Source organism: Cyprinodon variegatus, unplaced genomic scaffold, assembly GCF_000732505.1.
Source record: "Cyprinodon variegatus isolate N-32 unplaced genomic scaffold, C_variegatus-1.0 Scaffold189, whole genome shotgun sequence".
Classification (NCBI taxonomy): domain Eukaryota; kingdom Metazoa; phylum Chordata; class Actinopteri; order Cyprinodontiformes; family Cyprinodontidae; genus Cyprinodon; species Cyprinodon variegatus.
Genome location: NW_015150642.1, coordinates 693,795 through 707,428, shown reverse-complemented (window position 1 = coordinate 707,428; position 13,634 = coordinate 693,795). Strand labels below are relative to the sequence as shown.

Sequence of the window (13,634 nt, the reverse complement as noted above, 5' to 3'; positions counted from 1 at the left end):
TCACAGGGCAGAATAAAGCCCACTGCCAACATTAAGCCAGAAAAAAGAAAGAAAAATAATAAACGCTCAGTTCAGGTGTTTGAGAAAATATGAGAATCAGGAATTTTCTATAAACCAAACTGAACGATTGTTGTTCTCTAGTTCAAAAACACTTAAGAATTTAAAATGGAAAACTTAAATCTTTAGTTAAAAGTTCAATGTATAACATGGATGTATAAAAAACTGCTTTTTATTTCAGTGTTGAATTCTGTTTAAACTAACAGATTATAATTAGAAATGTCTCCGGACCTTTACTGGTTGATGATTTTCTTTATTCTGATTTTTTATCGGTTAGCCCAGCTTTATGGCATCCAGGCTCCAGACTGTCCTTGCACTTCCCGCCGTCTTTCACAGCTGTTATAATAACTAACGATGCACATTATTATCGGTTATGGAAATTGATGGATCTTAGTTTTGAAACTAAATATTAGACACCGGTTTATCCACCAATCGGATTATTGATCTTTAAGGCCCAGTTTTTGTCTTAATAATGTGAGAATCTGCCTGCAGGATCGGATCACATAAACCCAACGGATGCGTGAAACAATGCTGAAGTAAAGACGTCAGTGGATGTTCTAATGGACATACCTGAAGGTATCCCACGTTTCCTTCGCTGGAGCCCAGTCCACCCAGGATGACGGGGTAATGAGGGTCAAAGTTCGTGACAAACTCGCAGGGCAAAGAGCAGATCTCCACTCGGACGTACATTCCCGGCCGGAAGCCTTCGTACTGAACTCTGCTCTCGTCATCCATGTCCTCGAACGCCGCCCTGTTCAGCTGAGCAGCGAGAGGAGAGAGGGAGAGGCATCAGAAACTGGGAGCCGCCTGCTGGGAGACGCTCCGCCTGCTGCCCTTCCTGTACCTCCGCCTGCTTCTGCATCTCCTCCTTCAGGTCATCAAAGTACGTGGCATCGCCGCCGTCGTCGTACTCGGCGTCAAAGCGCTCCTTTAGCCGACGCTTCTTCTCCAAACGTTTGTTCTTCTGAACCTCTTCATCATCCACCTTCACCTGGGTCTCTTCCTCTTCATCATCATCATCATCATCAGCCTGATTCTCTGTATTCTGCAGATTAAACAGTTGATCAGAGACGTGAACGGATCAGCAGGGATGACACATCGACCTTCATGGACCCAAGTTCTAACTGTCCTCTGAGAGGAACCAGAACCGCCTGTTTAAAAGCTCTGCTCAGCCAAACACCGCTGCGCTGCATGTCGTACCTCAGGGTGGCTGACGTGGACTTCTCCTGTTTCCAGATCTTCAAAGTCACCATACAGCTCCTCTAAAGAGAGGAAAGACGTCTTTTTATGATCGTTACAGTAATTTAGTGGCAGGAAAGGAAACTATGGAGAAAAACAAAGATGGCGCCTAAAACTCAGCATCTTCTCATCAGCATGGTGATGGTTGTAGAACAGATTTTATCCTGGTCGATCTGAACCGGGTCCAGAACGGGCCACAGACAGGAAGTGACCCGCTCCATCGGGACGCCATGAAGCGGCGTTTTTAGGAAAGGTGGTTCATTTGTTGGAATCAGGATTGATTGAGTGAGGAACAGTGATGCGTTTTTCTGATGATCCATGGATCTATAAAACGTTGCTGCTCTAGAATCCTGACTCACCGTCTTGTTTCAGCAGAGTTTCTGCATCCTGGCCTTCCTCCCACTTCCCTGTGACGAAACAATCTCTGATGGAGTCCAGCATCTGAAACAGAACCTCTCATTAGAGCCCCGATCAATCAGGAAGCCAGAGGACCGTGGAGGTGGGCGGAGCTTCACCTCTTCGCCGTCCCAGTCGCGTCCAGCGTCGGGCTGGAACCGGGAACAGTCCAGGGCGTTGGTCTGGACCTTTTTGCTTTTCTGAGGCCGGCTGACTCTGAACAGCCCGCCCAGCTCCTCCTCATCCTCCTCCTCCTCCTCCTTCGCCTCCACAACTACAAGAACCAAACTTGGGTTTGAAACATCCTTCAGATGGTTCAAATGCAGCTGTTCTTTGTTGCCAAGGCAACCGGCTCTGCTTCAGTGCATCCACCTTTCTGCATACCTGAACCATAGACCAGCTTCCTGAGGTTTGGAGCAGCTTCCTGTTGCCGTAGGAACGCCTCGGCTGCCCTCTGCTGCAGGCCCTCCTTCCATCTAAGAGCCCCTGAGGATGAAAACGGACAGATTAAAGTCATCAGCTCCTCCTGCAGACAAACCCGGAGAATGTCCCAAAGATTCTCACTCATCCAGGTCATAGACATTCCAAAAAAGGAAAAACATTGTTTTTAATTGTCTTTTTTATCCCAAATCTTTACGATTCAAAGGTAAATAAGTGTCTTTAAAGCCTCAAAGCAAAAAGTTAAATAAAAAAAAATAAAAAAATCAGTTAATTCAATGAAGAAAAAGAAAATACCCTGCTCTTCCTCCTCCTCTTCGTCCTCCTCTTCGTCAGACTCCTGCTTCTCCAGGTCTACAGCTGCACCACCTTCATCCTCACTCTCCTCCTCCTCCTCCTCCTCCTCCTCATCTTCAGAACTGTGCCCAGAGTCTCCAGGTGACCCCGCCTCCTCTTCCTCCTCGCTCATCTCCAGGTCGTCTTCGCTGTCTGCAAAAGCTGGCATCTCGGCGGAGCTTCCTGTCCTCAGCGCCTCTGCCTCCACCTTCTGCTTCTTCTGCGGTGGAGCGCCACCTGCTGGCTTCTCTTCACAGTCTGCTGCCGCCTGCGGATGCTCCTCTTCGTCTTCATCATCAGCCTGGTCACTGCCGTCGCTGTCGTCGTCCTCGCTGTCACTGCCGCCGCTGTTGTCGTCCTCATCCTCAGTGAAGACCACCTTCCTTCGCTCTCTTTGGGTGTTTGGATCCCAGACCGTTTCCTCCTGGAAGCCCTGCTCCTCCCTGCAAACAAACACAGGCTGGATCATCTCCTGAGGCGCCACACAGGTGAAGCTCCGCCTTCAGCATCAGAACTGACCTGGCCTCTTGGCTGATGCCTGCGGGATCCAGAGTGGCCGAGCCGCTGAACAGAGACACCTTACTGGCGGCCATCTTGGTGTCCAGAGTGGCGTGTGTGTCGATCAGAGACTGCACCAGCTCGGTGGTGGGACGCAGCTCCTCCTTCAACACATTGAGGAACACGGTGAGCGGCGCTCTGCCTCATGGAGGCCAGCAGTGGAAACGCTCCGTACCTGCAGCTGGTTGACGTGGCCGGCCGGCAGGTCGATGTAGACGGCGTCCTTGTCATAAACCAGTCCTCCAACGCCAGCCATGGGGGCGTAAAGCAGACGCTCCTTCTGGTTCAGAGCTCTCTTCTTCTGAGCGTCTGGCAGCGGACATGGGTCGGGCAGGAAGTTCACGTCACTCACCTGGAAGTCTCCAACACCTGATGCACACAGACAGTCAGACTCATCAACACGGTTCTGCTTCCCTAAAACAGATGTGTTCAACAGGGGGTCCGCGACCCCTAGGGGTCCATGGAGGTACTGCATGGGGGTCACCAAAGTTTTGGTTGATACATTTTTTTTTATATTCCCTCCTGCAATTTTTTCCACTAATTAAAATGTCTTTAAATCCACATTGACATGAATTCCACACACTGTAGTAAACAGATAAATGGAGGCAGAAGATGTCTTTCAGTCATCAATGCACACATTCAGCGACACACAGGAGCTCTTTCAAGCTGGACACCGTTTCATTCACAACACCTGTCCCATCAACCAGGAATCAGAAACTGGTGGAAACTGAGCAAGCTGCTACCTAAGCTAACATTTCATTGCTAATGCCGGTTTCCTGCCAGGTGTGGAGGAGATGCTCTGAATGACAGAGCAGGACATGGAGGTTCTGGTTCTGCTGGAGGTTTCCTGTTAGAAGGGAGCTTTTCCTCCCCACTGCCACTTCATGCATGCTCAGTGGAAAGGATTGCTGCAGAGTCAACAGCTCAGTAGGGCTGCAACAAAATCACAATTAAATAAAGTGTAATTTTCAAATTGCAGAATCACTCTTTTTCAGTCCTATTACACTTAGCAAGATTAAAATTCCAAATTTCTAACTCCAGCTCTTTAGGTAGCAGTAAAAAGCTTAAAGGTTGTTTGCGCCGAGGTCTTTTCAGATTCCAAGACTCCTTGTTATGCGTCCTTCTTTTAGCCCGTTTTGAAGGACGGGTCTGCTGTATTCTCGCTATCCTTGGTTTTCCCAGGATTCATTGCGAGTCCAAGCAAGCTGGCTGCTCAGAGGAAAAAGGGAAATAACGCCAAACAGTGGTGAATATTGGAAGTTCAGTTTAATATAATCCACACTGTGAATAGTTCCGTCTAAAATAAATGAAAATAGTTGTTTTAATGGTTATTGGGTCAGATGTGTGGCGGTAATGTTTGATTTATTGAAAGATTTTTAACTGTTACTGTGGAAATTAGTTTGGCTGTAATTTAAGGACAGATTCTGCTTTTTCTCATAGTAGCTTCATCTGGTCTGTTCCTGTTTGGCTGTGACTCCATCCTGGAGAGAAACATCAGCTGTGCTGCTGCCATCAACACCTTTGTTTCTAGATGTTGGAGCTTGGCCTGTTTTTCAGTGTAGTCCTGTTTCTCTGACTGTGACTAACTGGATGTGCTCTCTTCATCCTCTGACATGGGAGCTGGCTCGGAGCTCGTCTGCCTGGCTGTGTGTTTCCTGGATGGGGTCGCCTTTTACAGCTGCTTTTTGTATCTATGCTTCTTTTTCTATGTCTGCTTCTGTCTCCTTGAACCCCAGTCGGCTTCTGCAGATGGCCGCTCACACTGAGCCTGGTTCTGCTGGAGGTTTCTTCTTGTTACTAGGGAGTTTTTCCTCTCCACTGTCGCTACAAGCATGCTTAGTGTGAGGGATTGTATTTGAGTCAATGAGTTGATGCAATCAGCTGATTTTCCTTAGACAGAAAACTTTGTATCAATCTGACTGGATGATCTGGTTGAATGTTCTGTGTAAAGTGACCTGAGATGACATGATGTGAATTGGAGCTATAGAAATAGACTGAATAGAATTATCCTGATTGCTGCGTCTCTGCAACCTTCTCTAAGTCAAAAACTGGATGGGTTCTGCATCCAATCAATGGCTGGATGCAATCAGCAACCGATGGGTCTGGATGATCAGAATCGACCCTAAAGAGGAAACGTTTGAAATACGAGTCAGCTGTTCAGGGGATGCCAGCAGTAGCACAGCATGGTTCACTGGTGCCGGTCCGTTTAGAACGGTCCAATCAGGAACCAGAACAGCCACAGCTCCACTGCGTGTACCTGGGATGTGGACTTGGCCTTTGTTTTTCAGATGCGCCCCCCTCAGGTAGCCGTACAGCGACACAGTCCGGTCACATTTGGGATCCGTCCGGATCTTCTCAGGGTCAGTTAAATCCTCCATACTGGAAAAAAAAAACACAGAAAACTCAATTAAATAGAAAAATGAGCATTGGTGAACAACTGCTGCTTTAACCGATGAGGTTGATGCGACACAAACGGACTGCTGCCAGTCGGTCCAGCTGTTCCTCCTGTGAGGAAATGCTGGGAGACGAGGAAGAACCCAGATGGGTGGAGATCAGATGGAGATGAGCTCTACTGAAGTTATTATGCTAAGATCAGATGTTCAGACTGACAGCGTTTTTATGAAAGGAAACCGAAGGATCGGTTGGCTGGTCGATCGGCCGATACTTTGATATGAAACCGATCAGATCGACTTCAGTAAAGGTCAGAAAACCTGTCAATCAATGGCTTCAACTACAATTATTTTAGAGGCTTTCTAGGGTTCAATGATTTGGACCAATAAGAATGACCAACTTGTTCTTCTCTCTGGTTAGAAGATCAATGGTAGGAAGCCGAGTCCTTTGTGCTACAGCTGTGGATTAAACAACAAACTGGGAAGGTGAGTTTCCAGCGCGGCCGCTCACCGGTCAGCCAGCACATAAGGATGAGAGGTCTGCCACACCAGAGGACGGAACTTCATGACGGAGATGAAGCGGCCCAGATTCTTCACCTCCTGCGTCTGGTACTCGCCGTACACCATCCCAGACAGGTAGAACAGCTTGGCTCCCTGAAAGACCCAGACCAGCGTTTAACGGCGAGACGCCCAGAACCACGGCCCGCCGTCAGAGCCACGGCCCGCCGTCAGACCCACGGCCGTCTCACCTGGTAAACCTCCGTCCAGAAACGGTGTTTGAGGTTTTTCTTTGTCTTCCGCAGAGACTTGTTGTTCTTGAAGGAATCCAGGTGGGTCAGGACCCCCATGATCCGAGGGAAGCCGTGAACCTGGCAGATGTTGAGGAACTCGAACGTCTCCATCTCAAAGCCGAAGCTGGCGTCGATTAGCATCAACACCTGCAGGAAGGAGAACACCCGCTTTATTCCTGACAGCCACGCAAGAAAACATTTCGGTTCTAATAATCAGATTCATTTAACACAAAAAATACATCAGCCCTCCTCAACATGACGCTGCCACCACCGTGCTTCAGTCTGAGGGGGCATTGATATGTCTACGTTTATATACATCCACAGAAGGACCCTTAATTTTAATGACTGTGGTCGGAAAACTCTGATTTCTCTTTTTTCATAGATAGAGGTATGCTATTTATGCAGTGAAAAAAGTTTTTACTCTGTTTCACCTGAAAGGCTGCGCAATGTCTGAGTGAGGAGCGTTTGCAACTATTCCCATAACAAGTCAGATTCTGTCTTAAGGTTTATTCTAGGGATGCACGATATTGGGATTTTGGCCGATATCCGATATTTTAAAACTCATGTAGCCGATAACCGATATCGATACTGATGTTAAAGTTGGACAAAAATAAGTAGTCATTGAAAATAGCAGTTTTGTTATCCATTTCTGACACTTTGAAAAATAATATACTCAAATATATTTTCATATGCTGATATCAAATAGATTTTTAAAAACACGGTATCGATCTATTTTACTTTTTAAAATCTCGTGAAATTTCATCGTTTTGTTACAAACTCTCGTGATATTTTGCAAATTCTTGTGAGATTTTGTTAGTAAAATAGATCGATGCCGCGTTAATAAATCAACATATAAAAATATGGCAAAATTTCGTGAATTTTCGTAGCATAACGATGACGTATAGCAATATTTCATTAGTAAAAGAGATTGATATGGTGTTTTTTAATGGCAACATATCAGCATATGAAGATATTGGGATATTTTAATGTATCGATATTTTTTCCCTCGTCTTTAGAAGTTTTTAAGTCTAAAAAAGAAGTTTTTGAGGAAGAAGAATAAGTAGTATTTATTTTTTTAGACTTTAGAAACTCAAAGGCTGATCAAATATCGGGTTAAATATCGGTGGGGTGGCCGATGTCCGATATTCAGTTTTAAGGCCGATACAGGCCGATACCGATAGGGGGCCGATTATATCGTGCATCCCTAGTTTATTCATAACGTTTCTGTTTAACCAAAGCGTCTGTAATTTGTTTTGACTATGACTACTTTCCGTTGTTGTAACTAAGGGGGAACGAACGCTGCTCAGGGAGAACAGGGCTGATTACCGTGCAATAAGGGCCGTATGATGAACTGCGCACCCGGGCTACCGTTCATTTATCCTGTCCGCTGAACTGCTGCTAGTTTTCCTCACATGCCTGGAAGATGTCTAGTGCTGCTACCACAGATGATCTCGCTCTCTAAAGGGAATTGAACCATTCAGATTAGCTAGAATGAATAGAAAGGGTAGAGCGCCTCCAGTTCGGCGCGCGGATGACGTCATACACGCGCCGCTTTGTTTTAAAAAAATATAAAAATTAAAAATATAACCGCGGATGTCTGGGGGGACAGTGATTGGCCTACATGTTATGAATACTGGCGTACCATAAATGATAAATTATGAACAGTTAAGTTTGTGCCTTCAACTCGTTTGCCCATAGGAAGACGTTACTTGGATATAACCTAACGGAATATCTTCAGAACGGCTCCAAATGACACAAAACTCATATGGGTGAGTAGAACATGATGGAATAACATAAAATCAAGGGGCCAATGTAAAAAAAAAAAAAAACAGTGTTCCCCTTTAAGGCCTTTTTGGAGAGGGCGGGTCTTTTCTAAAATCCTCCCCTATACATTTAATTGGATGCGTTTGACCTTAAAGGGACTTTCCTATTTTTCACCATTTTCCTGCTTCTTTGAACATTAAACACTCACCAGGTCTGCCACCTTAGCAAGATCGATCATGGTGTTTATGTCGCTGCTGCACTCCATGAACGTCAGCCGACGTTTTTTACCTGAGGGGACAAAGTGCTGAGGTTTATACCACAGAAGAAGAGGTTAGAGGAGACACTTCATGGATGGGGTCACTGATTAATGAACCGACGCAGAAAAACACAGAAACAACTAAAGCCCAAACGACTTTGATCTGAAGCTATGGGGATGAATGTGCTGCCTGGAATCCTGGACATCTTTCAGGCTTTACCAGCGTCAATAAAGAGCAACAATCCATAGACTGGAACAAAAAAATATCTCTAGGCTTATTTGGAATGTCGCTAAAAGCAGAATTACATTTAAACACTTTCAATTCCTAAAGACGAGGGCGGACTGGCATTACCACATTTAGAAAACTATTTCTATGCAGCGCAGCTATAATAGTTTGGAGAAATTCTCACTACATGACAAAGTGGAAACAAATAGAAATGGGTAACATAGATCATGCACAATCTATGATGGCAAATAAGAGGATCTTTAAAGAAAATGAAAAGAAATACATTTTAGTTTTCCAAACTCTGCAGAGAGTTTTTTGCCATGTACCTTCAGGTATGGGACTAAAAGGAGAAAGCCCAGTTCTCCCGGCTGAAAGTGAACGCTGCATAAAGGATTAATAGGAAAACCTCAACGCTTTATATTAGGGACAAATGGGTGAAGACATAAGTGAGGACATGTGGGACACTATCTGTAAATCGCAGGTTCCCACTACTAGTTCTAGGAATTGGAAAATTTAAGTTGGAAAAGTTTAGTTGGGTTTTTTATTACTCCAAAGATTAAAAAAGGGCAGCACTGTCCTTAAAGCACACATTCTGTCCTCCTCCGCTCTCCCCCTCCTGCAAAGATCTTCTGGCTGTGCTGCAATTTGTCCCAATTTTGGGAAAATGTTGCCAAAGAAATAGATAAGATCTTGGAGTCCACCCCCTAAGAACAACACTGGCATTATATTTTAGTCATTTAAAGGGGGCAGAGATTCAGAAGAAGGATCTTTACTCTTTAAAATTCTGTTGGCAGCGGTAAAAAAGGCCGTCACACACACATTTAACCCCATAGAGTTAAAGACTGGATGGAGGCTGTAGAAGAAATTCCCAGCATGGAAAGAACTTTTATAAAAAGGCTGCAACAAGAAAACTATGAGGATCTTTGGAAAAAAGTAAAATAATGATTTCTGACCAGCTGTCTTCTGTAAGTTGCTCTGTTTCTTATTATTTCTATATTTTAAATGAAATATGGGTGAGAAGAACAAAGAAAAACCCTGGGAAACATCATTTTGAAGAAAACCAAAATGGCGGCGAGCAGGAGGAGCAGAGGCTGAGCTAACCAGACACGATGGTCACGGGTCCACAGATGTCTCCAAGCTTCTGTCTGGTGAAGTTTTTGATCAGGCAGCGGATCAGGGTGCTCTTCCCAACCTTGGGGGGTCCGACAACCACAATCACAACCGGGGGCGGTTCCAGGGGGGTCCGGTCCACCAGAGGGATGTGGTGTTTTTTGGTTTTCAGGTCCTGGGCTCTGCAGGAAAACAGAAACTTCAGCAAACGAGGAGGATTTGAAGAGCAAACGGATGTTCTGATCCGGAGAGACGAACCTGTGGAAGGTCTTGGCCATGCGGACGGCGGACTGGACCGCAAACGCTTTGGGGTTCCGTTTACGCTCATCTTCTTCCACGGATCCTCCCTGTTTCTTGGCTTTCTTCTTCTCTGCCTTCGGTCCGCTGTGCTTCTGCTGGTGCTTCTTCTGTTTCTTCTCTTTTCCATCCATCCTGCTCTCTGTCAAGCACAAAGTGGATGATATTTATCAGCAGAGACCACATGACCAAGGCTGAGTGATATATCGAATAAACTCGACGTATCTCCAGTTTCCTTCCACACAACATGTGAAATGAATCCATCGCAACCATCAAGTACAAGCATGACGACATTAAGCCGCCTGCATCCATTTCACTGAGTTTTATTTTTCCCACACACTTTGAATGCATCATAAACCCCTCCTCCAAACAGGAGTAATTTCACGCGCTCTACAGCAACCTGCAAACTAAACATGGCGACAGCAGGTGATTCAGCTGAGCGATAAACGCAGCGGTTTGGATTTCACGTCGAGGACGTCCAACAAAAGGCGCTAATTTGTAAGATGTTCCGCAAAAACCATGACTGCAAAGGAAGCAGAACAGATTTATTCCACCATCCAGTGTAAACTCTGCATGTCAGCGTCTCCCCGCCCACCAATTAAAATGTTCAATCAATCAGCTGTGAAGCCGATGGCGTCGTTTGAAAAGGCGATCCCGTATGAGAGAAACAGGAAGAGATGGAGGGAAATCACAGACGCCATTTATGACTTTATTGAAATGTTTTTTAGATGCTCTAATAGCTGTGACGTGATCAAAAGTTTTACAAACGTTTTTCTAACATTCTCAATTTTCCAACTTTTAGTGTTTCTTTAAAATCCCGACAGGTAAAGATCAAAGCTAATAGATGCTCTGATAATGCTTTAACTTTTGGACGGTATTTCCACTTTTGCTTTTTAATTTTAGCTCAGTTTCTTTTTTCATTTTGCATTTTTATTTTTAGATTATGTACAAAGGAGCCCTTTTTATTTTGCATTTTATTTATTATTGTGTGTTTTTGCTTTGCTTTCCTGTTTGGTTGCTGGGATCTTATTAAAGGTCTAATTCTGACACCAAAAGACATCATGGAGCAGAAAAGCTTTCAGCTGGTTAAAATAAACTAAATTTTAAAAACAAAAGGTTTGAATGAGTAAATCAGTGCAATTTTCTGCACTGTTGTTTTTGAAAGTAATTTAAACATATGGTGATATATATCGTATATCGCCATTATAGCCCAAATACATCGTGATGTTAGATTTTCGTCATAAAGCCCTGCCCATCAGAGGATTTATCCCCGGAACCGCCAGCGTTTCCTCTCCACCTACAGCTAAAGCCGTCCATGTCTACTTCTGCTGAGCACCTTGCTGCTCGCACTTCATGCTACGAAACTCTGTTTCTAATAGGGTTGTCAAAAGTATCGATACTCAAAACATTTATCGATACTGAAACGTTGTATCCGGATACAATACTCATTTTCAAAAGTATCGATACAGCCATCTAAAGTGCAGAATAGTGAAAAATGCACTTTCAGACTTTTTTTGTAAGAGGTGCAGCTGCTGAGAATTATTTTTGTTTCTTAACTGGTTTGGCTAGCGTCATTGTTATGTGTGCAAAGCATAGCCAAGGAAGGAACACTTAATTTTAATTTTGTAAGTTTTTTACCAAGCTTGCTTAATATTGTGCACAGCATATAACCTCAAAATATTATTCTTATTGTTTTTTTTATTTATTTCTTGTATTTTTTATGTAATGAAAATATTTCTGTTGAATTTTAGAGTCTTTGTTTTTATTCTTGTGGTATCGAAAAGGGTATCAAGTATCGAATATTTTACTTAGTATCCGTATCGCGTTGTAAAGTTTAGTATCGTGACAACCCTAGTTTCTAATAATCTTTATAACTTGCTGGGACATAAATATCAGTTTTAATACGCAGTAATTAGTGTGTAACTATGAGTCCTTTTTGCATTAAGTTCATGTTATTTGTTTGTTAAAAATCAGGTAACAGATGTGAAACGTTATTTTCCACTGATAAAATCAGTTTATTCCTGCATCATTTCCTGTTTGTTAAACTTGCTGCAAACCAAAAAAATCCATTTATTTTTGTGCAATAGTCAAAATAAAAATTTTAACTCAATTATGGCAAAAACACAGCGAACGTTTTTTATACATGCGTTTACAAATTCAGGTATAACGAGCCCGATGGGAGTTTAAAGCAGGAAGAATCAAAAATACTGAGAATATTCTGAGGCGGAGAATCAACAGTTTCCACATTTCAGCACCTGAGAAGAATCTTCAGCTTCCAATTCAAAAACCAACCGCATTAAACTGGTTCCACACTTTTCAATCAGCCTGAGACTGATTGAGGTTCTTTTTAAGGTCCGTTATCAGACATCAGTCTAACCGATCACTGACGGGTGCTGCCAATATTTTTTTCTTCCTCTGTTTACATAATAAAAATTACACAATGATAACAAATGTTACACAAATCTAAAGGTAAACAACATGAAAACCATTTTATAGTAAACAGATGAAGCAGCGATGGATGAATAAACAGCTAAAATCAGACAGATCTGTCTCTAATTGTCTTTTAATTGTTGCTCTGCTTGTTTTATTTCTGTGTTTTTACACTTAATGATTGTTTGAATCAAAAACATAAATTTAAACTCAAACCTTTAATGTTTGCATCAGACTGAAGATAAAAATCAGTGTCTGATGGAAAGGAGTTTATTTCAGCTTCAAACATCAAAATAAATAGAACAGAGAAAGTAACGTCTAAATTAATTTGTGATTTCTAAAAATCTGTGGTTGATTTAAGTGAGTTTTCATTCAGCAAACAGGGAAGAATAGAAACCAGACAAATTAAATGATTTAGGTTAAAATTAAAGAAAATAATCGGTCCTAAAAGGAGACTGCTGATGGCCTCAGTTAAAGAATGTCCCAAATAATTATAAATAAATATGAATAAAAAGTTAATTACCTTTTCAGGATTTTATCAGTTTGACCCTGGAAAGAAAAAAACAAAGAGAATTCAGAAGGGAAGAAGTCAGAGAGAAAGTCAAGATATTTTCAGCTCTGATCGGCTTTTCTGACTGTTTATAAATCCCCCATCCAGGCCTCGTTATTAATTAAAAAATAATCATATTTATTTAATTATTTTTTTATTCTAATAAATCAGTTAATTAACTTAGAGGATAAACACAGGGTTAAGGTTAAAGGATAAAAACAGAGCCAGTTCTGATCTGTAACCAAACAGGAAGCTGAATCTTCTCCCTGCTGGAATACAAACAGGGTCTGTTTTAGAGACCAAAAGCTTCCAGAAATGAGGCTGGAGGTCAGAGCCGCCATGTTTGGTCAGACTGAAGCTCTGCTGAAGCTTTTAAACTATAATATTACCTGAACATTAAACCGCGAGCAGCTTTTCCTCCTGTTTAGGTCTCACACGTGCGCTGGAAACACCGAAACGGAAGTTCATCACGGTGCACCGGTAAATCAGACCGACTGGAAACAAACCTACAAAAGCTACAATGTCGCCCCCTGCTGGCTAAATTAATAGAATAGAATAGAATAGAATAGAATAGAATAGAATAGAATAGAATAGAATAGAATAGAATAGAATTCTGGTGTTTAAAGCAGCAAAAAAATTGTAGAAAAATACGGTGACACAAACGTGGACATTTTTTAAATACAAAAGAAAAAACAAACATTTTCTTTTCCTTATGTTGTGCTTTTCGTTTTTTGGCTGCTGAGGCTGTTAGGTTAACATGATAGACTGGTTTTAGTATTGAGGTTGACGCGGTTGT

General features: G+C 42.8%; 1 protein-coding gene across 1 annotated transcript in view; it reads right to left on the bottom strand.

Annotated features, from left to right (window-relative positions):
* bms1 (BMS1, ribosome biogenesis factor) overlaps positions 1–13,323 on the bottom strand; it is a 25,849-nt gene extending 12,526 nt beyond the window's left edge. The window contains exons 1-17 of the mRNA XM_015379331.1: positions 13,228–13,323; positions 12,812–12,837; positions 9,820–10,000; positions 9,553–9,743; positions 8,178–8,257; positions 6,164–6,352; positions 5,926–6,068; positions 5,282–5,403; positions 3,200–3,393; positions 2,986–3,128; positions 2,428–2,909; positions 2,077–2,178; positions 1,812–1,966; positions 1,656–1,737; positions 1,258–1,319; positions 902–1,102; positions 628–816 (exon numbers count right to left, since the gene is read on the bottom strand). Of these exons, the coding sequence (XP_015234817.1) occupies positions 628–816; positions 902–1,102; positions 1,258–1,319; positions 1,656–1,737; positions 1,812–1,966; positions 2,077–2,178; positions 2,428–2,909; positions 2,986–3,128; positions 3,200–3,393; positions 5,282–5,403; positions 5,926–6,068; positions 6,164–6,352; positions 8,178–8,257; positions 9,553–9,743; positions 9,820–9,992 (2,508 nt within the window). The 5' untranslated portion in view covers positions 9,993–10,000; positions 12,812–12,837; positions 13,228–13,323. The remainder of the gene's footprint in view (positions 1–627; positions 817–901; positions 1,103–1,257; positions 1,320–1,655; positions 1,738–1,811; positions 1,967–2,076; positions 2,179–2,427; positions 2,910–2,985; positions 3,129–3,199; positions 3,394–5,281; positions 5,404–5,925; positions 6,069–6,163; positions 6,353–8,177; positions 8,258–9,552; positions 9,744–9,819; positions 10,001–12,811; positions 12,838–13,227) is intronic.
* Positions 13,324–13,634: the final 311 nt, after the last annotated feature.